This window comes from Phocoena phocoena, chromosome 1, assembly GCF_963924675.1.
Source record: "Phocoena phocoena chromosome 1, mPhoPho1.1, whole genome shotgun sequence".
NCBI classification, from domain to species: Eukaryota; Metazoa; Chordata; class Mammalia; order Artiodactyla; family Phocoenidae; genus Phocoena; species Phocoena phocoena.
The window spans coordinates 10,254,954-10,279,965 of NC_089219.1; the positions used below are offsets into that span (position 1 = coordinate 10,254,954).

General features: G+C 40.0%; 1 protein-coding gene across 1 annotated transcript in view; it reads left to right on the forward strand.

The window, feature by feature from the left end:
• Positions 1–2,371: 2,371 nt before the first annotated feature.
• Positions 2,372–25,012, forward strand: part of PRDM2 (PR/SET domain 2) — an 81,988-nt gene continuing 59,347 nt past the window's right edge. The window contains exons 1-4 of the mRNA XM_065888659.1: positions 2,372–2,474; positions 4,138–4,241; positions 16,187–16,339; positions 22,332–22,458. Coding sequence (XP_065744731.1) covers positions 4,233–4,241; positions 16,187–16,339; positions 22,332–22,458 — 289 coding nt within the window. The 5' untranslated portion in view covers positions 2,372–2,474; positions 4,138–4,232. The remainder of the gene's footprint in view (positions 2,475–4,137; positions 4,242–16,186; positions 16,340–22,331; positions 22,459–25,012) is intronic.

Consider the following 25,012-nt stretch of genomic DNA (forward strand, 5'->3'; position numbering starts at 1 on the left):
TCTCAGATTATATTCCAGCAGAATCCTTTCTTTTTTGAAATCTTTGCTTTATTGAGGTATAAGTGACAAATAAAATTGTAAGATGTCTAAAGTGTGTGTACATCGTGGTGGTTTGATATACCTACACGTTGTGAAAGAATTCCTACCATCTAGTTAATTCACATACCCATCACCTTGCATATTTATCTTTTTCTTTTCTTTTTTTTGGTGAGAACATTTAAGTTCTACTGTCTTAGCAAGTTTCAGTTCTGTAATACATGCTGTCAACCATAGTTACCACGTTTTTTATTAGGGCCTCATACCCGATCCAGCAGAATTTTAACGTACGCAAATACCACTGTAGTTACGGGCTCGGGCTCTGGGGAGAGACGGACGGAGTCTCAAACCCTGTCCTTGAGCAGCCTGGACCACTTCCCTAAGCCTCAGTTTCCTCCTCTGTGTGTGTGGTGAGGGAGACGGGAGCTGGGAGGGGACGTTGACAGTGCCTGCCTCTTGGGCTGTTTGGGGTAAGCTTGCACACAAGAGGGTGGGCACAGTGCCTCGCACTGAGGCCTGAGGAAGTTCCCGGTACACATTAGGTCGTTAATATTGCTGTAATGCTGCCTGGAAGTATCAGTTTGAGTGGGCTGACGTACTGTCTCTCCAGGGCTTCTGGGGAGGCTAAGTGGTGTCACATCCTTTAAAATCTTCGCCTGGGTCCCATCTGAGAAAGGGGAAGAAAATTCCCACTGACTGTGCTAACCGGCCATGTGCTAATAGGACTCATCACTGCGGCTAGTACTTGTTAATACTGTTAATTTATCCAAGTTAAAGCTAATTATTATGCAGCCTAGGATAGCGACTACCGATTTAACACCTTCTCCCTCTTTGGAAAAATTTATTCACGTTTCCGAAATTCCAGCTTATACGTGAGAATTTTTAGAATGAGGGCACTGTATTTGGAAGTGAGGAATTTGTGTGCTAAATTTATTCACACTTTAGCTAATGAAAAATACCGTAAGACCGTTTTCTGGGCCAGTTTTGATACTCCCATGTCTGGGAAGGCATTGAACTTGTGCTTGGTGATACCGTCAGGACCAAGGCATAAATGAAGCAGGATGGAAGTATTTGTGCTTCTGGAGTGTATGCACCGTCACCTTTGCCCTGTCCAGGGAGTGAACCCTGGTGCCTCGATGCCCACTTTTGCACATTTCAACTCAGAATAGCACAGTAGACCTTCGTAATGACATGCTTGTTGCGGCGGGATTTATTTCTCTCGAAGCAGCCTATTGATATGTTTTTTTAAAAACTGAAATGCTAGGAGTACAGAAATTTGGATGATATTCTTTTCTTGGCACAAAACATTCTTAAAAACTACAAGATCTTCATTGTTCTGGGAAAATTAATCTTTTTAGCTTGGAGTTTGCTTTTTCCCTATGTTGGTTTCTTTGAAAGTCCTTGAGAAATGTTTCCCTCTGCAGTGAAACAAAAAACATTCAGACGACAAAACCCATCCTTCTTGGCGGGGTCACGATCTGCACATCAGTTCTTCAGGGTATATGTGGTGCCAGTTAATGGCCACTTGATTTTCCTTTAATTTGAAAGTTATTTTTAGACTAACAGTCGTGTTCTATGAGTTGGCTCAAATCTCCCCTTTCCGTTACCTTACATACATATATCTAATAGTAATCTTATTTCTTAAGAATTTTGGCGTATACTTAGTAATTTCTAAATTCTCTCTTTCTTAGAGACTTTGTGATATTGTGGGGACTTTGCTGTTTAGTTACTTGGTATTCAGTCGTATAGTATACCGTTTCCTGGAAAGGTCTCACTTCCATGGAGGGCCCAGAATAAATTGTAGTGTTCTTGCTGGGAATCCTCAAGCCCGTCAAGGGGTTGTTGCTGGAGGGATGAAAGCATGGATGGGATGGGGGTCCGATTGGCTGGCATGGCCTTTACAGCATGTGCCAGCAGTGTTCATTTAAGTAGGGAGTGCTGGTTTTTATTTTTTAAATGTCCTTCAATGCTGATGGTAGCCTATGACTTAAAAGTAAGCTTGAGCTGTATTTTGCTGCCAGATTCTGTGGGAGTTTAAAACATTATGGTGCCGGAGATGTACATGTTTTTAAAATGGCCACAGGTGGCTGGGACAAAATAGATTAACACAGACATGCTTGAAGGTTACAGTGGTTTCCTTTGGAGACTCACAGACAACCATCAAAGCCACTTCTCAAACGCTTGACATCATCATCTTGGTCTGGCTTGCCAGCTTCGGGTTTCAGTTACATTTTTGCTTATTTGCTTATTGGGCCAGAAAAAAATCAAAAAGGAGCTGGGTTTTCTTCCTTTTGCTATTATCCTTCTGCTTCTTCACTTGCAGAACGCTGAGCCTGTGGCAGCCGCCGAGACCCTGGCCGAGGTACCTGAACATGTGCTTCGAGGCCTTCCAGAGGAAGTGAGGCTTTTCCCATCTGCTGTTGACAAGACTCGGGTTGGTGAGCACTGGGGTCAGAGAAGGAGAGGGAAGGGAGGGCAGGCTGTGGCGAGGCTTCCTCTGGGGCTTCTCAGGTAGGGAGCTCACTCTAAAAGCAACACATCTGTACTCTGACTCAGAAGATTATGTTTTCCAGTTAAGAATCCAGGGTGGACATAGATTATAAAATTAAACCAGAAGCACACCTTCACCCATCCACCATCCTTGGTGACTCAGCCCGAGCAGCCCCCTTCCTCCGTGTCTCCCCGGGGCTCTTCTTCCCATAGGATGTATTGCTCCCTCCTCTGATTTCACTGTGATTTGAGTGTGACTATGCTATTATATTTATTTCCTTATTTTGTATTTGTTTTCACATCTGTCCCTTTCACTGACTGTGAGTGCCTTCATTTCTTATTTAGCTTATGTCTCCAGTACCTGACGCTCAGTAGATGTTTTAGTGAAGGATGACATGAGTGTATTCCAGTGCTTCTGGCTGGAATTTCTTGTTGAATACAGCCAAGCTTTTTTGTATTTAGTCTTGTTTTTGTGTCCTAATCTTTAGACAGAAGGCTAAGGAAATAAGTTATAAAAATTAGTCACAGTACAGTCTTGGAATATATCATGTTCCTGTCCTGTTTTCTGTTTTTAAAAACGTACTTCTGATATTCCAGTTTATGTGTATATGTGTGTGAATAAATTTTTAATAAATGCTTTTCCTAATTCTCATTGAAAAGTATTCAGTGAGTAATTTGAGCATTTATATTGTATTATTCATGAAAGTAGTTGATTTTATATCTCCACTAATTACTTATTAGCTGGGATAACAAATGGGATTCATAGCAGACTTATAGGCAGTGGAATTAGTTCATCGTAGCTGGGCAGGACTGGCTGAGACCACAGCCTCCGTCTGTAGGTGAGGTACCTGAGGCCAGAAGGTGACGGAACCTGTTCACAGTAAGAGTCACCCTGGCGCTGGTTCCCTTGACTCCAGGGCATCTCCTGCCATTTTCCCCACTGCTTCTGCATCTTGTTTGTTTGCCTTATGGTCAGTGTGGAGAAAATAGAAGTACCCCTGAGAATACCACAAAGCAGCATAAATCTGAGTTGCTTGAAACTCTGAAAAGTGAGTTGTTCAAGTTTTCAGGAAACAGAGAGAGGAGAGCGTTTTCCACTTTGAGCAAACAAACTTCAAAAATATTTATTCGAAACTATGTTTCTAACCCTTTATAAAAGCAACTTATGTTCATTGGGGACAACTTGAAATCTGTAGAAAAGCAGAAAGAAGAACTTAACATTTATTTATAGTTTTGCTACATTCCAATATTTTTTTCTCTTTTAATTGTTGTGATTTTGCTCTTCTCCAAGTGTTTGTGATTATGCTGTCTGGGTAGTTTTACATGTAAAAATTAAAAACAAGCAAATATAAAATAATCTCTCCTACTTATAAAACAGTATAGGTTCTTTGCAGGCTATTAGGAAGATACGGAAGAACATAAAGAAGAAAAATAAATATCCCCATTGAATACTTGATTTAATTTGATCTTGCGTGATCTTGATTAATTTAACATTGTCTTGCTTTTAGGCTGTCTAGCCTTTTAAGTATTTTGTGAAACCGAATTGCTTTTAATGCTTTAGTCTTTAAAATAACCACAATACATTATGAAAATATTGGTTTTATTTTCTAGGTGTCTGGGCCACTAAGCCAATTTTAAAAGGCAAAAAGTTTGGGCCATTTGTTGGTGATAAGAAAAAAAGATCTCAGGTTAAGAATAATGTATACATGTGGGAGGTAAGAAATAATTCTGGTCCTTTGTTTATCAGAGTTCTGTACATTTTTTAAGATATCATTCTATTCTCTTAGGATTTGACATTCGGAAATTAAAATGATCATCTTAATATGTTCTTTAAAATCAAGAATATTTTTGTTAGAGAGAAAATGTGTTTCCTTAGATACAGACTGATTTTACGTTTGTATTTTGAAAGTGCTTGGCTGTCATCAACAATAAATGTCAGATCGACTCTTTATTTGCCTTGTTCAGGACTTTGCAGCCAGGACTTTGGTCTGCCACTTTGCAGGCTTGCAGACAGATACCATAAAAGACACTCCAAGGTGGCCGCAAATACAGCGTTGTTAGGGTCTTCTGCGTATTTTATAGAAACTAATCTCTGTGTTGCTGGAACATTCAGAGTTGGGCATATTTAGCACACGGTATATTTATATAGTGCTTTGGACTTTGAGAAAGGCTTTCATTCTGTTCATTTCACGTTCTCACAACAGTCCTAGAAGAGGGGGAGTGTTCGCACACTCCGTACTCAGGGAAGCCATCCAGAGCAGAGGGAGCAACTCCTCCTTGTGGGGCCCACGTGTTGAGAGTGTTGTCAGTGCAGAACCAGAACCCACGTCTCCTGCCTGGCAGTGAGGCAGTTAAAAATGTTTCATTGGCTTGCCTGGGTTCACATCCCGCCTTTGTAACTTTGGGTAGGGCACTTAACCTCTGGGCCCTAAAACCCTCAATTTAAAAGTGGGGAGAATAAAAAATAATCTCATTAAGAAAGCTGTGAAGATAAAATATCTTGTTATTGTTTCCTGGAGAGTTGCATGTGAATTCAGCATTTCTGTTGAATTTAATTCAGATCAGGTGCCCACGGGAAGCTCCTCACGTTCTTGTAGAACTCAATGGTGTGACTCCTTTTTAAAGCAAGTGAAATTTTTTGATGGTAGGGAAAAGCATTTCTTTCAGATTGTCTTAGATTGAATCACATCTGTTTCATATGTAAACATATAAAAGTCTAAAAATAAAGTACGCCTAGGAAATGTCTGGACACTTTCCACCAAGAAGTTCGGTGGCATTTGTCCGTTGGAGGTGTGTTGCTATTTTTCTCAGTGCTATGAACAGTGTTTCTTGCCTTGAAAATTCTGACGGTTTCTCTAAGTAATTTTGAGAGTGTCTTTGAATCCCTTATAATAAATCTAGTGACAGTTAATCTAGGGGGACTTAGGAAATGACCATTTACCAAGGGAGTGATTACTTTGTGTTATTTCACAACTTTTGAGTGAAAAGAGTGCTGTATTTGTAGAAAAACTGCCCAGCCAAAAAAAAAAAAAATTACTCGAAGATAATGCCTGAACGCTTAAAATCGTCTTGACCACAAAATTATGTTCCAAAATAAACAGCATTTTTAATTTTAGAAGTTTCCCAAGTGAAACCAACGAATACGCTCTACCAGGTTAGCGTTAATCCTAGTTAGGATATGTCAGGGAACCAGGAAATGCTTACTCTAGTTCTGTGTGTATCTAAGGTTGAACAAATGTCATTAATAGTAAACCTAAGTTTATGGTACCTGTTTTACTCGACATAACAATTTGATATTGTTGGGCATATTGTATAAATTATTAACAGTGCCTTTTGTAAATTAAGCTTCATTTGTATAGAAATTCATACAGAATATGAATTCATAGTAGCTTGGTGAAAATTATAATTTGGAGCCATGATGTATTAGAGATTCGATTTTTCCTATAAACTTGTGAGCATCCCACTGTTAATTTAAGATGCTTCTACTTATGTACTGCCACAGTTTGGGAATCCTTATGACATTGCCAATTCTTGTTAGTCAGGTTTAAACATTTAGTTCTTGTCAAGGCTGGCTTTTCCTCCCTGCAATTAAAAAAAAAAAATCTGGCTGTCATTCAGATAGTTTCAACTCTGAGGTATATAGTCCGTGCAGAAACCTTTAAGCCTTTTGCTGTGTTAAAATAAAAGTAGATATATGTGACATACACATGTGGAGGTATGTATTTGGCAAAGTATAGGAAGTGTAAATTATAATGTACATATTTCTTATAAAGAAGAAAATAAAAATCCAGGTAAAATTTAGTGTTTCCCCATTAACTTATTCCAACCTTGGTCTTATCTTCAGAGTTGCAACAGAACGCCCCCAATTAATGTAACAGAAACGGCTTATCATTAAAATCTCATCTTGGCATTTGTTCTTCCCATTAAAAGCCCCTTAAGGCCAGTTTATCTTTTAGCAGCCTGGTCTTTTGTCTCAGCTAAAACTCCATTTTAAAGCTAATCTGAGAGAAAGTGTTAAATTGCTTTTCTTGAGCCCTTTATTATCTAACGCGGTCTCAAGTCCTCTAAGTTTTCACTGAAAGCATTCTATTAAATCAGAAATAACGAGAGAAACAGTAGAGTATCCTCAGGGTGAATGCACAAAACAGTCAGGTTCTGGAAAGAGGAGAGCACTCTTTGGTCAGTTCCTGGTGGGGAATTGCTGGCAGGCTAAAGGCTGGACTTCATGTAATACTTCTCTCAACTACCCCCCTCACCCCGAAAAAAACCAAAAAAACAAAAACGCGCACACACACAGTGAGCAACGTGCAGTATTCTAAAGCCACTTCTGGTAAAAAAGCCTTTCACATTCACTTCCATGGGGCTAAAATTGCTTCTGATGAACAGAACTTTTGAATTGTTTGCATGTTTTAATAAGTCCTTTTTTAAAAAAAGTAGTCTTTATTTTTTAGAGAGTTTAAGGTTCATAGGAAAATTGAGCAGAAAGTACAAAGAATTTTGAAATCTCCCCCATGAGCCCTACACACACAACTTCCTCACTATCCACATTTCTACCAGAGTGGGACATTTGTTACAATTGACACACCATTATCACCCAGAGTCCATGGTTTATATTATGGTCCACTTTTGGTGTTGTACCTTCTAATAAGTCCTTTTTAAATTATAAAGGTAATACATGCTCAACTGTAAAATAATATAAACAATACAGAAAACTATAAACAAGAAAGGAAAAATCACCAGTGAACATCACGGTGTGCATTCTTTTAGTTCTGCTTCTCTGTCCTGTTTTTTTTTCCTCTCACACACACTGGTACATATACAAACACCATATATAGACATTTCATACAGTTGAGATCAAACAGTATATGTATGCAATTTTGTAACGTGCTTTTTGCTCTTAATATGTTATGGATGTGTCCATGTCAAATGCTTATCTACATCATTATTTCTTAGATAGTACCTAGAATTCCATTGTATCCTTCCACTGTTTAACCAGTGGACATTTAAGTAGCTTTAATCTTTTCATGATATTAACAATTCTTCGGGAGGGAAGGATTGGGAGTTTGGGATTAGCAGATGCTAGTATAGGAGGGATAAACAACAAGGTCCTACTGTAAAGCACAGGGAACTATATTCAATATCCTGTGATAAACCACAAGAGAAAAGAATATGAAAAAGAATACATAGATATGTATAACGGAATCACTTTGCTGTACAGCAGAAAACACAGCATTGTAAATCAACTATACTTCAATAAAATTAAAAAAAAACCAAACAATTCTTCAAAGTATGAAACTCACTGTATATACATTTTTGTTCACTTGTCTGGTTATCTTCTTAAGGATAAATTCCTAGAAGTGTAATTGTTAAGTCAAAAGTTACGTACATTTTAATTTTTGGTAAATTTTCCTAACAGGCCTCCAAACGGATTGTACTAATTTACATAGCTGCCAAGAGTAAATATTCCTTCCTATTCTTTTTTTGTTTTTTGGCCGTGCCAGACGGCATGTGGGATTTTAGTTCCCCGACCAGGGATTGAACCTGTGCCCCCTTCAGTGGAAGCGTGGAGTCCTAACCACTGGACTCCTGGGGAAGTCCCTTCCTAGCCCTTTAAAACCAGTACTGTTAATGTTTTTAATAGTTTCTTCCCCCCATTCTTATAGATGAAAACTGGTAGTTCACTGCTTCCATTTGCATGTTACTCATTTAGGCAACAAATTTTGAGTCGGGTGGATGGAGGGAAGAAGTAGAATTGCATTTCAGCTAAAATTGATAGAGAAATTATTTCTCTATAATGAGAAGACTTTAATTTTTTCAGAAGTGAAAACAACCTTTTTATCATTCACACTGTTACGATCAGATATTAACAAGTACATTTCATAATCTTTGCTATCTCAACTCTTCTAATTTCAAATTATTTCTAATTTAAAAATGGAGGCAAGAAGATATGAGACTAGAGAAGTCAACCAGCTGATTCTACAGAACCTTTTTTCAGAAAGTACCACTCAGCTCTTACTGCTCCTTTCCAGCCTCTAAACCATGCCTAGTATGCTAGCAAAAGACCTAGATCACTAGGGAAATCCAACCTGCCACCTGTTTTTTTACAGTCCGAGAGCTAAGAATGGATTTTACGTTTTTAAGTAATTTTAAACAAAGATCAAATGTTTTGTGACATATGAAAATTTTATGAAACTTAAACTTCAGTTCATTAGTAAAGTTTTGTTGTTTACATGTTACCTGTGGCTGCTTTTGCCCTACAGTGGCCAAGTTGAGCAGTTGTGACAGAGACCATATGGCTTGTAAAACTGAAAATATTTTCTGGCCCTTTACAGAAAGTTTGCTGAGCCCTGGTCTCTGTGTGTGAAAAAGAGAAGCAGTGGGAGTGAGTGTGGTCAAATCTGGGGTCTTAGGTTTACTGTGAAGCTGTGTGGTTAATAGGAGTGCAAAGATTTGGAACTTGGTACTTAGAAGTGGGCTAGCCACAGATTTCATTGTCATAGAAACTGCTATACCAATCATATTCTTTCAGGAACTTCAGGAGGCTGAGGACGTTGAAGTGCAGAGAATCAAGCGAGCTTTTTGAATGAGTTAACTTGTACTTAGATTGGCAGCTTGGTATGGTGCAAGAAAAAAGTTGTCTTTGAGAGTTTATTTACTTATTTAACCCCTCTTTGTGAATAAGCTCTTACCACGTGCTGGGCACTTTCCTCAATTCTGGAGCACTGAGCTTGGCATATAACATTTGTGGTATTGTATAGACTACTGACAATAGCCCATGGGGATTTTTGTTTGTGGAATAAAAGAATACTAGAAACACCCTAAATCTTTCCACAGATGAGAAATCTGAGATGAGTGCAGGTGACCTGCTTAATGTCTGAAACTGTCGGTTCTGGAGTTAGGTCTAGAGCCCAGATTTCTCGGTTGCCTATTCAGTGCTCTTCCCACCAACAGAGCCTAGAGATTATTACTCTTTTTTGTGTTGTGGACCCTTTTGAAAATCTCCCCGGAAAATATACAAATGCACATATATACACAACATTTTTTATGTGATTTCTAGGGTTATATGGAATTTTTAAACATCGTCATCCAGAGTTAGAATTTCTAATTTAACAATGAGTTATTTCATTCATCCTATGGAGGTTGATTGGGGGCCTACTTTGAACCTGTCAACATTTATTGAGCATCTGTTGTTGTGCGGGTTTCCAGAAATATTTGTGTGGTCGTAGGTATGAAACTTACTCAAAGTAGTTTCAAATGAGGTTCAAGGGTCAGGCAGTGTGGGGTTTTGGTAATGATGGCTCTGGGACTGGGCTTTGCAGGTTTGAGAGGCCCAGCTGTTTAGTTTTCAAATTTGTATTTTAGAATCACCTATAGGTTGGCTTATTGTAGTAAAATGTGCTACTACCTATTAGATTTTTTATTTCCCTTATTCTAGAATCTTCAGAATATTTCAGATACACTGATGCCTTTGAATAGCTCTTAAAAGAAGCCCTGGTTTTCTAAAGCAATCTGAAGAGTGAAGTGGTTGATACCAAAGATCCATTTTTGTCTATAGCTCTTGGAAAGTTACTTCTGTAGGGTGGTGTCTTATGGTCCTTAACAAGCCCTCTGGGTGTCTAATTCTGGAGCTCAAAAACAAATGGAATGTGAACAGACCAAGAAGGTGTAGTGTTTCCTAGGTAGCAGTGTTAATACAATTCTTTATAACTTATAAAAACATAATTTTTATTAAATGTTTTCCTTGAAATGCTCTTATTCCAAAAGGTTATCCTTTTTTTTTTTTCCTTTATCCTTACTTTTAAATGATGATAACAAGCTCCTCATAGATTTGTTTGGCTACAAATGAGATCATATATATGAAAATACTTGACATGGATGACTCTGGCTAAGTAAATATTAGTTGAACCTGAACATCAAAGAGAAACTCTTGAATGATCATGTAGAGGGTAAAGACACTTTTTTTTAAAAAAAAAAGGTTGCATATTTAAAGATTACTGATCTTTATTTTTTGCTTAGAATTTCATTCTCTTCTAATGTTAGAGTATGGGCTGTAATTTGAACCAAGAAATTAGAGTACTGTGTGTGGGGAAGTCCTGGAATCGACTTCTGAATGCACACTGAGTTATTATTTACTTATGGAAATACATTGGGAGGTAAATGCCATGCAAGTTGGGCTAGTGGAGATGTGAACCTCCTGTCTCCCCTTTACTCCTTTTGTCAGTCTAAACACATGGAAATATAATTAGATGTTGTCTGTCTTCCAGGGACAGGCAGGGAAAGTGGAAAATGATCATAATGTTGGAAATTCAACAAGCTAGATCCCCAGAGAAAAGAGATGAAAAGGGACCTCAGACAATATGACAAACCAGAGCCACTGGAATGGAGCTTGGACCTCCAGGAGAGGTTCTGTGTCCATCAACGGTGTGTTAGAGCTCTAGGCTACATACAGGTGGAGGGGCAAGTCCAGAGAACAGCCAGCGGAAGGCTTTATTTCTGTAGACTCTAACTGTGGCGGGACTGGTTTGAATGAGTAAAACACTTACCTCAGAGTGAGGGGGTGTCTTCACTGCTCTGCCTTAATTCCTGGGAGTGATTTCTGTCAAAGAAGGTTGGTTACTGCCAGTTGAGAGTGGGTAAGGACCTCAGGCAAACAGTTGAGGGTTGGAATGATGATACATTCATGTTAATTGAATGAGGATTTTTTTTTAATTTGCAAATTTGAATTATTACATGTATATTATAAAAGTAAATGATCAGTTAAAACCCTCACCCCCAACCCATGAGGTAATAATACCTATGTTTAACAGTTTGGTTCTTTACAGACGTTTGTCTGTCTGTCATGAGGGTATAATTTTGAATGTGCTTTTAAATTGGAGTGTGTGCTAAAATGTGAATTTAGATTATTTTTAGGGCTTTTGAAATGATTGGATTAAATTGAATTGAAATTGGGTGGTGTGAAAATTACATTCTGTTTGACAGTGAGTTAATACCTAGTCTTTGTTTAGTGGTAGGGGCGGAAAGGAGGTTAGGCCTGGATGACCCAGGGGAGGTTAAGGATGGGAGGAGGGGGTTGGAAAGAGAGAAAAGTAGAAATGGAGCAGTAAATGCGGGAACCAGGTTTGAATCCTGGCTGTGACTCTCAGTGACTTCAGAGTTCTAGTAAAGTTATCATCTTTCCCTAGTGTCCTCACGTATAAAAGGGACTTAATAATATTTCATAGGGTTCTTGTAAAGGTTAAATAAAATGACACGTAGAGCATCTAGCCCAGTGCTTGGCATAGAGGTGCTTCCCTTCCTTCAATTCTTTCTCTCCAAATAGGGAATTTCCATTTGAAAGTTAACTTGTAAAGATTTTTTTATAATAGTACATAATCAGGTACCCTTGCTTTGTTAAAAGGGACTGTTTATAGAGGAAAAATGATTGATTATATGGAAGTATTTCTCCTTGGGATCAAGTCAGCTGAGTATCTCTTAGTCATTATCAAGATGTGGAAATAGACTTGTTATGTATCATTGTTGAGTTTGAGCTGGGCTGGGAGTTTTACCTGCCTTTGCATTGTCTCTGCCCGAAAGGAAGGGGTTCGAATCCCCCTGTCTTTCCACTGCCCGAGCCTCGTGGTGTTATGGTACACATGCAGTCTAGTAATTTGTACTTACATTAAGCAAAATTCTGTCACATTTTAAAAGACAGGTTCTTTGTGTCAGTCACTGAAGTTAATTCTGATTGGGAACCAAAGTTTGACCAACTGAGGTAGGAATTGTATGAAAACACATTTTCATCCCAGTTCCTAATTACAAGCTTTGACTCTCAATAAAAGTGAGAAAGCTACATATATTTTTAATAAAGTTATTTATTTATATATTTATTTTTGGCTGTGTTGGGTCTTCGTTTCTGTACGAGGGCTTTCTCTAGTTGTGGCAAGCGGGGGCCACTCTTCATCGCGGTGCGCAGGCCTCTCACTGTCGCGGCCTCTCTTGTTGGGGAGCACAGGCTCCAGACGCGCTGGCTCAGTAGTTGTGGCTCACGGGCCCAGTTGCTCGGCGGCATGTGGGATCTTCCCAGACCAGGGCTCGAACCCGTATCCCCTGCATCGGCAGGCAGACTCTCAACCACTGTGCCACCGGGGGAGCCCAAAGCTACATATTTTTTAAAAACTTTGTATGTGTGATGATGATGATGGGAAGAGGATGGGGGGGTGTGAGCCTAGCATTCAGCAGATCTTGGCTGCCTTCCTTCAGACCTGGGTTTTCATTCATTCTCCCCACCCTTTTCTCCTTTTTTACTTAGAGATTATACTAAATCAGTGGAGGAAAGGTAGAAAATTCAGGTGAGCAGAAGAAAATAAAAATTATGAATAAATCCCACTTCTCCGAGAAAACCATTATTAACATAGTCACGTATTTAAGTTTCAGATTATTTTTCTCTTCATATATTAATATGTTTAAAACAAAAATGGTATCATCTAAGCCATACTTCATATAAATGGCTTCATTCAGTCATCAGTGTATTATGACTTTCATACTGATAAGTATATTTCCACAACTTCTGGTTATCTTTGTTTTCTCCTAATTGTAGAGGTAATGTGTATTTACTGAAAAAATTCTTAAGGAATACAAAGATAACAGAAAATACAGGTTTCCACGTGAGTCAGTCGTTCACACAACAGTATTTGTTAAGGTCTGCTTAGTAGTCCACTGTATGCCTGGATTGTCATACTGAGCTAATCTGTGGTGGTCTCCATTTAGCAATGCATTAGAAACAGTCTGTAGTAAACCGCGCTGCTGTGAACATCTTCGTACATACATCATGGTATGATTGCCCAGTCATCTCATGAGAACAAATTCCTACAAGTGTATATGCTGGTTAAAGTGTGTGTACATTTTAAAGTTCTTTGGTCAATATTTCTTAATTCCATCCAGAAAAAATTAAACCAGTTTATTCTCTGATTAGTATTTTGGGGGAATGTCTGCTTTCTAATGCTGTTTTGTTGGGGTTTTTTTTTCCCCTTTAAAAAACAATTTTTACCAGTTTGACAGGTAGAAACATTACTTAATTTGGAGTTATTTTTGATTATTAGGTAAATTTAATTTTTTTTCTGCGAGGTTTTGGCCATGTGTATTCCTTTGTGAGTTACTTGTTTGCACGTTGTAAAAAAATTGAATTGTTCATCTTTTTATATAAAACTAAGTATTTTAGTTTAAGCATGACTTAGTGGATGCCTTAGTCTCTTTTGTAACAAAGCGAGCTGTACATAAATACTTCACTCAAGTGGAACACCTTGCTCTTTGCAAAGGTCTTTATTGACCTGGGAGCCAGGAAATGTCGGCACAGCCTTATTATTCTTCTCCAGTTGGCCTATAGACCCTTGATGCCTCTCTCCAGCTGCCTTTAACTGTGTGGGATTTTCCAGCACCATCTCTGCGTTTGTCTGTAGCTGTGTCAATATATGTGTGGGAAGTGAGTGGGACTCTGCTGTCTATGGTGATAAATCCAAGCAAGACTTTTTATTCCTAAGTTAATAAAAAGCAACTAATATGGACTGACTGTTAAAAGACCAACTGACTACTCCATTTTCCTTATTTTATCATGCTGGCAAACAGGGCAGAAATATCTCTTAAACATTTTAATGTAAAGTAGCTTAAATTATTTTGGTGTGTAAAGTTTAAATTTTGTATTGTGATTCTGTCTCGTCCTCACATACCATGTGGGGCTACGCTTTCTCTCTGTTTTAAAGGGAGAGGAGCGTGTCAGGCATGCTCGCATGTGTACAGGCTGAGGGTGAGTGTGACAGTGAGTTTGAAAAGGAGTGAAGTGTGACATGGATAACCTCTTATTAGAATGGTGCAGATAGGTGTTTTAGTAAACAACCAGTTTTTGAATAAACTCACTGTGGGTACTTACGGGCTAGTGAAAATATTGACACTTTGTGGTGACTAAATAGAGTAACCACAAAGCACTTTCTAGCATGGCACCTGTCACATAGTAGGTGCTCATTAAATGATGACAGTTATACGTTCGTATATCAATTCATTAATTTCATAGTTATTTATTGAGAGCCTACTCTCTGCCAGGCACTGGTCAGGGTGTTGGAGGTACTGCAGTGAATGAAAAGACTGAAATGTCTTCTCATGGAGCTAATACTCTGGTGTGGGGAGCTAGTCACTAAATAAGTAAGTAAGTAGATGATCCCACACTTTAAAAGAGCACAAGTACCATGAAGAAAGATAAATCGGGGAGATGACTGGAGGTGCTGATGGGAAGCGAAGGATTCGCAGCTTTAGCGAGGGTGGTCAAGGAAGGCACTGTTACGTAGAGGTCAAGCAGAGCTGGGATTAAGCCCATCTTTACTACTGATTAAGTGAGTGACTTTGGGAAAGGTATTTAATCTTTGATCCTTAATTTTCACGTTACAAAAAGGGATAATAATGAACCTGATGCATAAGGTTAAATGAGATAATACAGAAAGCATGTAGCGGTATGTCAGATATCTAACTCGCAGCAGGAAGAAAGTGGTGTTCGTGGCTAGGAAGGTGGGCACTGCGCTGGCAGTCACAGGCTGGGAGACACAGGCATGCCCAGAGGAGCCGAGAGTGGGGGCTTTGTTCCTGCAGGAAAGCTGCAACAAATAACAGTGTTTAATGTGGGTAGGAGAGAAGAGAAGAAATGAGTGGTGGGAGTCTTGGCTGTGGATGTGTAGGGAAGAAACAGAAGCATCAAGATTCTCTCCTTTCTTCCAAAAGCGAAAGTAAAAGACTCATTCCTTTTGCTTTGTTTTTGACAGGACTGTCACCAATTGATTCTGCAGTTCTATTTCAGTGCCTAATCAAGTGTTTTACAGTCTCATTTTGGGGAAGTAAAACCTAGATAAATGTATGTATGTATATACGAAGAAAGTTAACAATAGCTGCTCAGTAGATTGTCTTTAAGATGAAGGAATGAATGCTGGAAGCATCTGGCAGGAGGAATTCACTGAGAGAGGATGATCAGGGGAAGCTTCTTGCAAGAGTAGAGTTGATCTGACTCCTCAAAGAGGGGTCGGGTGTTTGGTCTTGTTTCGGAAGGACACCGATATTCCCTGCTCTGGATAGAGAAGGTTTTAAGGTCAGCAGAGTTTGCAAAAGCATCATACCCTGTCACCCACGTGGAGGTTCACACCGCGTGTTCACTTACTGAAGTTTCTGTCAGCCCTGCAGTAAAGGCAGTAAAGGCACCTGCTGAGCCGTGAACCCCAGCAGGACTGGGCCTCCACACTCTGACTTGCAGAACGGCCCAGAAAGCTCAGGGCATCCGGGTGCTGTGGAGCACCGCTGCGGGCTCACTCTTCCTCTGTTACCCTGGAGGGAGTAGAGCTGTCACTTGTCTTTGTGTATGTATTTGCGAATCATTTGGAGATCATCAAGCACATTTCCTTATAGCACTTGAAGTTTAGGAGAAAAAAATTACACCCAAATAGAAAAATAACTAATGAGGATTATACAATTTTGGATCTCAGTTTTCATCTTTATTTTCCTTTTTTCTGTTGCTTATTTATTTTGTTTCCGTGAAATGCTTTTATAGAGTATTTGCGTATAATGAGCAAGAACTGTCTTAGAAGTTGAAAATGGAAACCTTTAAACGATATTTTTTTTTTTAACAAAATGTGTTTTTCCCCCTCCCAAGGTCTATTACCCAAATTTGGGGTGGATGTGCATTGATGCCACCGATCCAGAGAAGGGGAACTGGCTGCGCTATGTGAATTGGGCTTGCTCAGGAGAAGAGCAAAATTTATTTCCACTGGAAATCAACAGGGCCATTTACTATAAAACTTTAAAGGTAAGAGTGTTAGAATTAGCCTGCCGGTAGTTACTCTGCATGCGTTTCTGCAAACGCTGTCCTCAGTCGTGACCGTCGGGAGCGAATTTGAAGACCTTGAAGGGGTTCTGTTTGAAAGTGGTTCATCAACACAGTGAAAGGTCTGTGTTTTAAATATACAGTTGCCACTGCGTCGTGTGAGGAAGGGCACTAAAGCAGGAAGATCGTGTTGAGTAAGTACGTACGGCGTCTTTATAGGTACTGATGAGTTAAGCATGTGGCAGCTGCTTCCCTCCTCTTAAGATACAGATGCATTGGGAACTGTCGGACCGGCCAGTTTATCTAACTGTAAGAAACTGTCAATAGCTCTGGCGGTTCTGTGTTAACTGAAAACACATTCTTAGTCTTCAGTATAGTGTAGCTTTGGATTAGCTTTTCTTTTCCCTAAATTTTATTCAGAATGGAAATTACACAGAACATGTTTCTTACTTCTGCCAGATTTTTATTTGAGACATTAATTGTTGAGGAAAATCAACAAGTAATGTAAAGAAGAGGAAAATCATGTTTTAGAGTTTGTGGTGAGGTCAGAGGTCACTGAGTACATTCAGGGAAGTTAGAATTAGGAAGCGTCGTTATACCTGCAACAAGCAAGCCCACATCTGTCTCTCTCGTTTTCATGTTCTCCTGGAAGGCAAATCTGTACTCATCCTGCAGGGAAATGTTCTCTCAGGCAGAGTCTTGAGGCTCTGAAGCTAGATGATTGTTGCTTTTTGCTTTTTGGAATAGGTATGTTTGCCAAAGTTGCTGTAAGGCAGATTTTTCCTTATTCACTTACTTCCATTAAAAATGTCATAGACTGGGGGACAGTCCATGAAAAAAATTATCTCCATGTAGGTGAAAACTCTTGATGAACAAACATTTAAGATGATGGTCAGCTTTGTAGCATGCTGAGTTTTGCCTGTGTGTAGCTCTAGGACTTTTGGAAGTTAGCTTACAGCTGTTTAACTTTCCTTTGTATTTTTCCCTGTCATCTTTAGGCAGTTGGATTGCCCTTTACCTCATATAAACCCACGTCCTTGCTTTCAATTCCTGTAGGAAATATTTTTTTTTTGTGGTACTTCCTCATTTAAAACTTCTACAACCTTCTTCCTGCTGGATTGTAACAGCATGATTTTCTGGTAGGCATTACTGTACAACTTTGTTACACTGGAGTTTGAAATTGGATTCAAAATTTGATTCAATAATTCATTCTGTTCTCAAATTAATTTAAAGTGAGAGTTACATCTGGTTGAATCAGTGAGGCAGAATTCTGGTGGAGATGAAGTACCTGCGATGGGATGCATATGAGACAACTGAGGGAGTAGGAATGAGGTTCCAGGGCAGAGGAAGCCCAGGGAGATACTGGGGCACTTGGCAGTTCTTTCATCAGACCTCAAGTTACGATGTGTTCATCTCTGATAGCAAAGCCGAGAACCATTGAGAAGCAAGAGAGAATAGTGTTTGGGAGTGAACTCTGGAGCCAGACTCCTGGATTAAATCCTGGCTTGCTGTGTGACCCAGGGCAAGTCATTGTGATTTTACTAGCTGTGTAAATTTAGGCAAGTCACTTTCCTGTGCCTCAGTTTCCTTATTTGTAAGATACAGATAATTATAGTGTCGACCTCATATGGTTATCATGGGTGATTGTGGGTAGATTTCTAGCACCTAATAAGTGCTACATAAATGATAGCTGTTATTTTTGGCAAGGCAGTGTAGTGTCATGGTTAGGATTGGGGACTCTGGAGCAGACTGCCTTGTGAGCAAATTTTGGCTTCGGGATGTGTGACCATGAGAAGTTACTTACACCCTCTGTCTTAGTTTTCTCATCTGTAAAAATGGAGGTAATAGTAAAAATTAATAATACAGTTATGAAAATTAAACAAACCAATATGTGTAAGATTCTGTGAAGAGTTCCTAGTCTAACCTAAGTACTCAAAGTGTTAACTAGCTATACTACTACTATTATTTTTACCTTTCTTTGTTGGAAGTAACATAGCTCTGATCTTTGCAGACCTCCCCCAGTCCTGACCTTTGATGTTTGCTCAAGTATGCATAAGACCTTTCAGATTCCTTACTTGTGATTATATTCTTCTAGATTAAGCTTTCTGTGGGTTAGGTTTTGTAAATAAATTACATGTGATGTTCTGTATCACCTTCTCACCTGTAATCTAGGTAATCACCTGGTTTTGTTTGTAATATGATTAAAAACTGTTTTAAATTCCTGAAGGTTAATTGTTAGCTTGCTCTCCATTCATTCATCTATTTATTAGTTCAGCAAATACTGAGTGTCTACTATGTACCAGGTATTCTCCTATAGTAGTGAACAGAACAGACAAGGTCTCTGGTCTCATGGAGCTTCCATTTTATGGGGGAGGTGGCAGATAATAAACAAGTGAACAAGTAAACAAAATAATTTCAGATAGTGATAAGTGCACTGAAGACAATAAAATGTGATAGATTGTCTAGGTAGGGGGAGGGCTGCTGTAGCTCTGGTAGGTCAGGGAAGACAAGACATGGGGACACCTCTTCCCTTCCCCCACTGGCATGGGAAGGAGCCAGCCACTCGAAGATCTCTGCTGGAAGAGCAGTTCAGGAAGCAAAGGTCTTGAAGTGGGAATAAGCTAGATTTTGGGGGTTTTTTTGTTTGTTTTTTTCTTTCTTGTTATTTTTTTTAAAGGAATAGAACAAAGGCTGGTTTGGCTAGAGCAAGGAGAGGTGGTGAATGGGGCTGGTAAGGTGGGCAGGGGCCAGATCGGGGGCCTCCTGGCCTGTAGGGAAACGTATGAGTTTTAGTCTTCAGTTCACCCATTTGAGAATTGAAGCTGTCTGACCCGTGACTTTTAAAAGATCATGCTGGGGGATAGATGGTAGGTGGGTAAGCATGGAGTGCTTTGTGTGTTCTCGTATAATTCTGGAGTGTTCCTCTTAATTTGACCTAGTGTCAGGAATATTTATGGCAACCCTTCCCTGTACCTAATTGGTCTGGTAATATTTCAGGTTTATATTTACTGATACTTAGAGAAGAGAGTGTGCTTCTTCATTCTATAAGCCTGTCAGAACCCAAGGAAGAGTTTAAAGTCTTCCTGTTGTTGTTTTTTGTTAAATATCAAAATATATTTAAAAAAAGGTTGTTTGGACTTTTGACTTTATTTTTTTAAATGTGGGTTTGTATTTCCTGTGTTTAAGGACATAAATTTTCTTTCCTTCTGAAATTTGACTTCCAAAATCTTAAATGCGCTAAGTAGTGCAGAAGAAGAAACTACAGGACAGAAGAAGCAAGCAGTCGTTCATTTGAAAAGATGTATTATTTTCCTCTTCTTCATAAAGCCGTGTTATTTGTGTAGCTGTTTTAATAGAAGGTTGGGAAGTACATAGCTCAATAATGTCATGATCATCTCAGTTGCTAACAGTTTTGAAGGTTGTTCAGTAGCTAACAAATCAGGTTGCTCTTAATCTAGCTATTCAGTTCATTAACAGCCATTTAGAAATTGTATATTAGATTTGAGGTAAAAACAGATACTGGGGTGTTTTGTGGTTTTTGCAAGAACAAAATCGGACCCTCCTAAGTAGAGAGTCTGTGCTGATATTGAACTTCACCCAGTTGCTGGTACGGTTAGTGCTCTGCACAAGGTTGGAGTGGCGTGAACGTAGACGCTTAGGCTGAGTCGGGGATCAATCTCGAAGATGTCCGGTAGGTTCTTCTAGCCAGTGTTTTGGTGATGCTGTTTGGTTTAGGAAGAAATGGGGAATATATTTTCCCTCGCTCCTTTTCATGTTCCTTTTTACTTTTGTTTTATTTAAGACTTTACGTATCTCTGCAGACCCTAATCATTTCAAGTATTATATGATAACACCATTTCATAAATAATGTGACTTGTAACAAAAGCATAGAGAAGAAGCACACTATGTATACATTCGGAGCTAGAAACAGTTCACTTAAATAAAGGAGCTCATTCCTTCAGCAGAAACAGGTTAGCTCATAAGAGTGCCAAAAGGCATCTGTAATGGCTATTTTAACTCATTAAGATTTTATACATTAGATTAAGTTTTTTTATTTTAGGTGTAACTGATTCAAGAAGGGAAATAATACATTGGTTTAAAGATTTAAAAAATGGCAGGTTTTAGCCATCCTTGGAGGAACAAAGGAAACAGTGGCTTGTTCTTTTATCTTAAAGAATTTAGAATATTTTAAAATTTGGACTATATAAACATTGAGTTCTGCAGAGAATGAAACAAAATAATATTTACTTTCAAAGACTTTATCTAGACTAGAAGGTATGTTGAAGTGAAGAACTATGTTGTTTCTAAATGGACATCTTAGATGGAATTCCTCCTGCCCCTAAAACAAGGGTATCCTCTTCCATAACTATAGTGCAGTGATCAAAATCAAGAAGCTCACACTGGCACAGTGTTTTATCTATACACTTCATTCAAATTTTGTCAGTTCCAATCATGTCCTTTTAGGCAAAGAAAACTCCATTGAATTCAGTTGTGATGTCTCATCAGTCTCCTTAGTTTGTATAGCGCCTCAGTCTTTGTCTTTTATAACATTTCGGTTTTGAGAGAACTGATCAGTAATTTTTGTAGAATGTCCCACAGTTTGGCCTTCTCTTAAGTTTTATCATGATTGAATTACATTTATGCATTTTCAGCAGAAGTGATGCTTCACTTCATCTCCAGAAGTGATGCTGTGTTCTTTTCTGTGCATCATACCAGGAGGCATATGATGCTGACTTGTCTTATAAAGGTACTGTTTTTCTCTTTGTCATTAATAAATGTTTTATGGGGAGATATTTCGAGACCATGCAAATATTTTGTTATTCCTCAAACTTTAATCTACTAGTTTTAGCATCCATTGGTGATTCTTGCCTGAATCAATTATTAATCTGTGATGATTGTCCAGTTGTGATATTCTAATTCCATTATTTCTTTTTCATTGATTAGTTGGGATCTACTATAGGAAGAGCTCTCCTTATTTATTTACTTGTCCGTTCATTCATTCATTTCTTCATTCATTCATACCAGTATGGACTCATGGATTTTTATTTTATTCACTGGGTTTTAGGTGGAATTTTACTTGTGTTCATACTCTTGGAACTTTTTGAACAGATGAGTCATTGTGAGAGAAAGCAATAAGCCATTTCCTTCGATGTTACTTAGGAGTGTAATCTTTCCACTCAGTACATTTTTTCTTCACGATCTTTTTCTCTAGGTATAATCAGCATGGTGGTGGGGTACATGACTGTTAAGAATTCATGTTTTAGGAGCTTGACACGTGAGGTATTTTTAGGCATTTCTTTCTAAATTTAAAAGTTGTCTTGTAGACTCGAGGTGTATGTAGTACAGAGGGCAAGGCAGTGAATTCTCCAAGGACCGGAGCAGGTTGGCAGCAGCGCAGAGACAATACACTGCCAGGACGGCTCGCGTCCTCAGCACCGCCTCTTCTTTTAGCATTTCCGTGATATAATTAGCGGTGCATTATAAATGTGCACTGGCATGTAGGTCTTATCACGCTTAACTTGCTCTTGGACTCTGAAACCTGCGCTGATAATTAGCTTTCATCACGTCTTCCATACTGCCAGGGTGTTTTAAATTATGCTTTAATTTTCTCATCAGCTTAGGTTTCGTGGACATTGTGGTTCCGTGGCATATTTTTCCTTCTGCGTGGATAGTTGTGAGGCTTCCAACAGTAAGATTCCGGAACATATGGCAGTTTTAAGTTTAAAGCGATCCTATCAGATCCCGACATCCACCGGACGGACTCCGGGGAGGAGGCGGCCGGGAAGTGAGGTCCTCCCTCCAGCAGAGGGTCCCTTCCCGCGTCGTCCGGCCCGCGGCCGCCGAGGCGGAGGAGCTCTTCCTGCCGGGCTGGCCTCGGGCGGCCCGGCTGGGAGCGCCGCCCGCCTGCCCCGCCCCGCCCCGCCAACAACCGTCGCTCTGATTGGCCCGGCGCCTGTCTCTTCTCTCCCCGCAGCCAATCGCGCCGGGCGAGGAGCTCCTGGTCTGGTACAATGGGGAAGACAACCCCGAGATAGCAGCTGCGATTGAGGAAGAGCGAGCCAGCGCCCGGAGCAAGCGGAGCTCCCCGAAAAGCAGGAAAGGTAGGAGCCCGCTGCCGCCCCTGCTCCCCGCGGCTGCCCGGCCTGGGCCGAATCCGGGCTCGGGCAGCACCCGCAGCTCACAGTGACCTTTTCCGGACGCGGTGCCAAGCCTCCCCCGCGCCCCCCCCCCACCCGCCCCGGGTGCAGTTCCCCCCCTCCCCCCCCCCGGCGCTGCTGAATCACGGCGCCGGACGCCGCGCTCGAGCTCTTTTCTAACTTGGGGTGGAGGAGCCGGGCACGGAAAAGTGAGCGGACGCGCACCGCGAGGGGCCCGAGGACAGTTGTCACTTCCCTTGTCCACAGCGCAGGTCTCTGGACTCGCGGGTGGGAGCGGCGGTCGGTCTCTCCAGAGCCGTACACTGCACGCCCGGTATATTCCTAGCTTTTTGTGCTGTTCGCCAGCAACGCGTCATAAAATGTGTTCCGAGAGTGACATTTCCAGGTCCGCAGATTCGGCGGCCTCGTGTCCATCCGCCCGGACTGTGCGGGAGGGCCGGACGCGCCGCGGCCGATGCACTGGCCTCCCGGGGCCGGGAGAGCCGGCCGCGCCGTACACTGCCGCTACGCCCGGGCCGGGCCCTGCCATCCGGCCGCCCCACTCCTCCCCGGGCCGGGCCCTGGGCCACTCCACGCCACTCAAGACTGCGCTGCACACGATTGCAACACTCGCGGCTGGCGAAGGTTTCAGCGCAGACCTTTGTGAAATTAGGCCATTAACAAAATGGAAGTTGAACGGTGTGCTGTTACTTTTGACTCAACTCCAACAGTTTTATTTTGTTTAATAATGTTTTCAAACAAAAGGTGAAGTGTAGTCGCACTTACAGAAGGCAGGGGATAATTTCTGGGAGGAAGATAGTTTGGTTGGATAGATCATATTTCCAGCTGGCGTTCTCCACGTTGTTTGTTTTGTTTTTTTTCTTTTAATGAAGAATTTTAATATTAATCAGAGAATCTTTCGTAGAGCCCTGTTTGAATATATGCCAAGGCGAGGGGTATGGTAGTTTCTTACTAATATAAATCTCCTTTTTTTTTGCCCGCCCTAAGTCTTAAATAAATGTTTGTAGCCATCTGAACTTGAGTCCAACCTTTACTTAGAACACTGCAAAGTGAATTGTGGCAGTCATACTGTAAATAAAATCATAATGTAAACTTGACTTTGGAAAAATGTAAAAGTAACATTTAAAAATGTAGGCAAGAAGTTAAAAAAGTCTATTCTGATTTTTCCATTACATATTCTTTGTATTTTACGGTATAATCAATAACCCATCCAAGGGAGTTTGTTAGGCCTTTTACTGAATACATGTTCGCTGTTTATCTAACTCATTTCGTCAGTTTTGGGTCATTAAATGCTTTGATCATGAATCTGATGATCAGGGTCTAGAAAATTGCCAGGTGTTTTTTGTTTGTTTGCTCTTGTTGTTGTTTACTGTTTTGAGGTTTTTGTTGCTGTTAGGCTTAGCGCATAATTGTTTGCAAACTCTTCACATAATTCAGATTGTTCCTTTATTTAGTGTTTACTTTGTGTATAACTAACGTCACCAGCCTTTCTTGGTAAGCTGTGATTTGCAGGGGCTGGAGTTGGGAGGGCAGCGGATCTTTACTCTGTTACTAAGCATGACTAACTCATGTATTTAAATATAGTCATAGGTTAATAGGTTAATAGCAACTTCATCCTAATGCTTTTCTCTGTTCAGCGTACTTTGCTGTGCATGTTTAGAACATTTCATAGATTTTTATTTATTCCTTAATTTTTCTTTTTATTTGAATGTGGGGGAAAAAACTGAAAATAAGGTTTATTAGTGGTACATGAACTTACACATCTTCATATTTATACCTGCCCATATTGCTGGGTTTTTGCATTGAGTTAAGTAGTTCATACTTCTTATTATCCTGTTATTTATAATTACTCCGAGCTGTGTATAACTGACTGAATCTTAAGTTTTAGTTAAAATACTTATGTGAGGCTCCCTCTCGGAACTTAACAATCTGTTTTGAATAGCTTACTGGTAAGGAGCTGTGTTTGCTCTTTATGATCTAAAGTTTAAATAGTCAAACCTTTTTTGTTTTTAAATTAAGTACTCTGTGTAAGCTAATTTATAGCTTACAAAGTCCTGAAATGGAGAACTTTTTATGTTAACTTGGTTCTATTTAGGTCTTATGTGTGACCTCCAACATTTAAATATCTTTTCAGGCAGTGATGTCAGAGAATAAATCAACATAAATTTCATTCAGTAGCAATATTAACTTAGTATTTCTGAAAGCCAGATGTTGAAGACATGCAGCTGACAGGTAGATTGACAGTGGACCTAACTTCATTTTGGTTAGGAGGCAGGCAGAGAGAAACAAAGGGCTGAATTCTTCATAGTTCTGGGCCTCTGATCCTTTGCATGACAGCTGCTGTGCCTACAGCTGTGCATTGCATGTGGTGCCTTTCAGAATTCATCAGATCGCTGGTGGATCATGCCGCGTGTTCTGGGCAGTGGAAAGCCCTGATTCCTTTGCATACAAAGTGGCCCCTCCTCTTCTCTCTCCCTCTCTGTCTCTATCTCTCTGC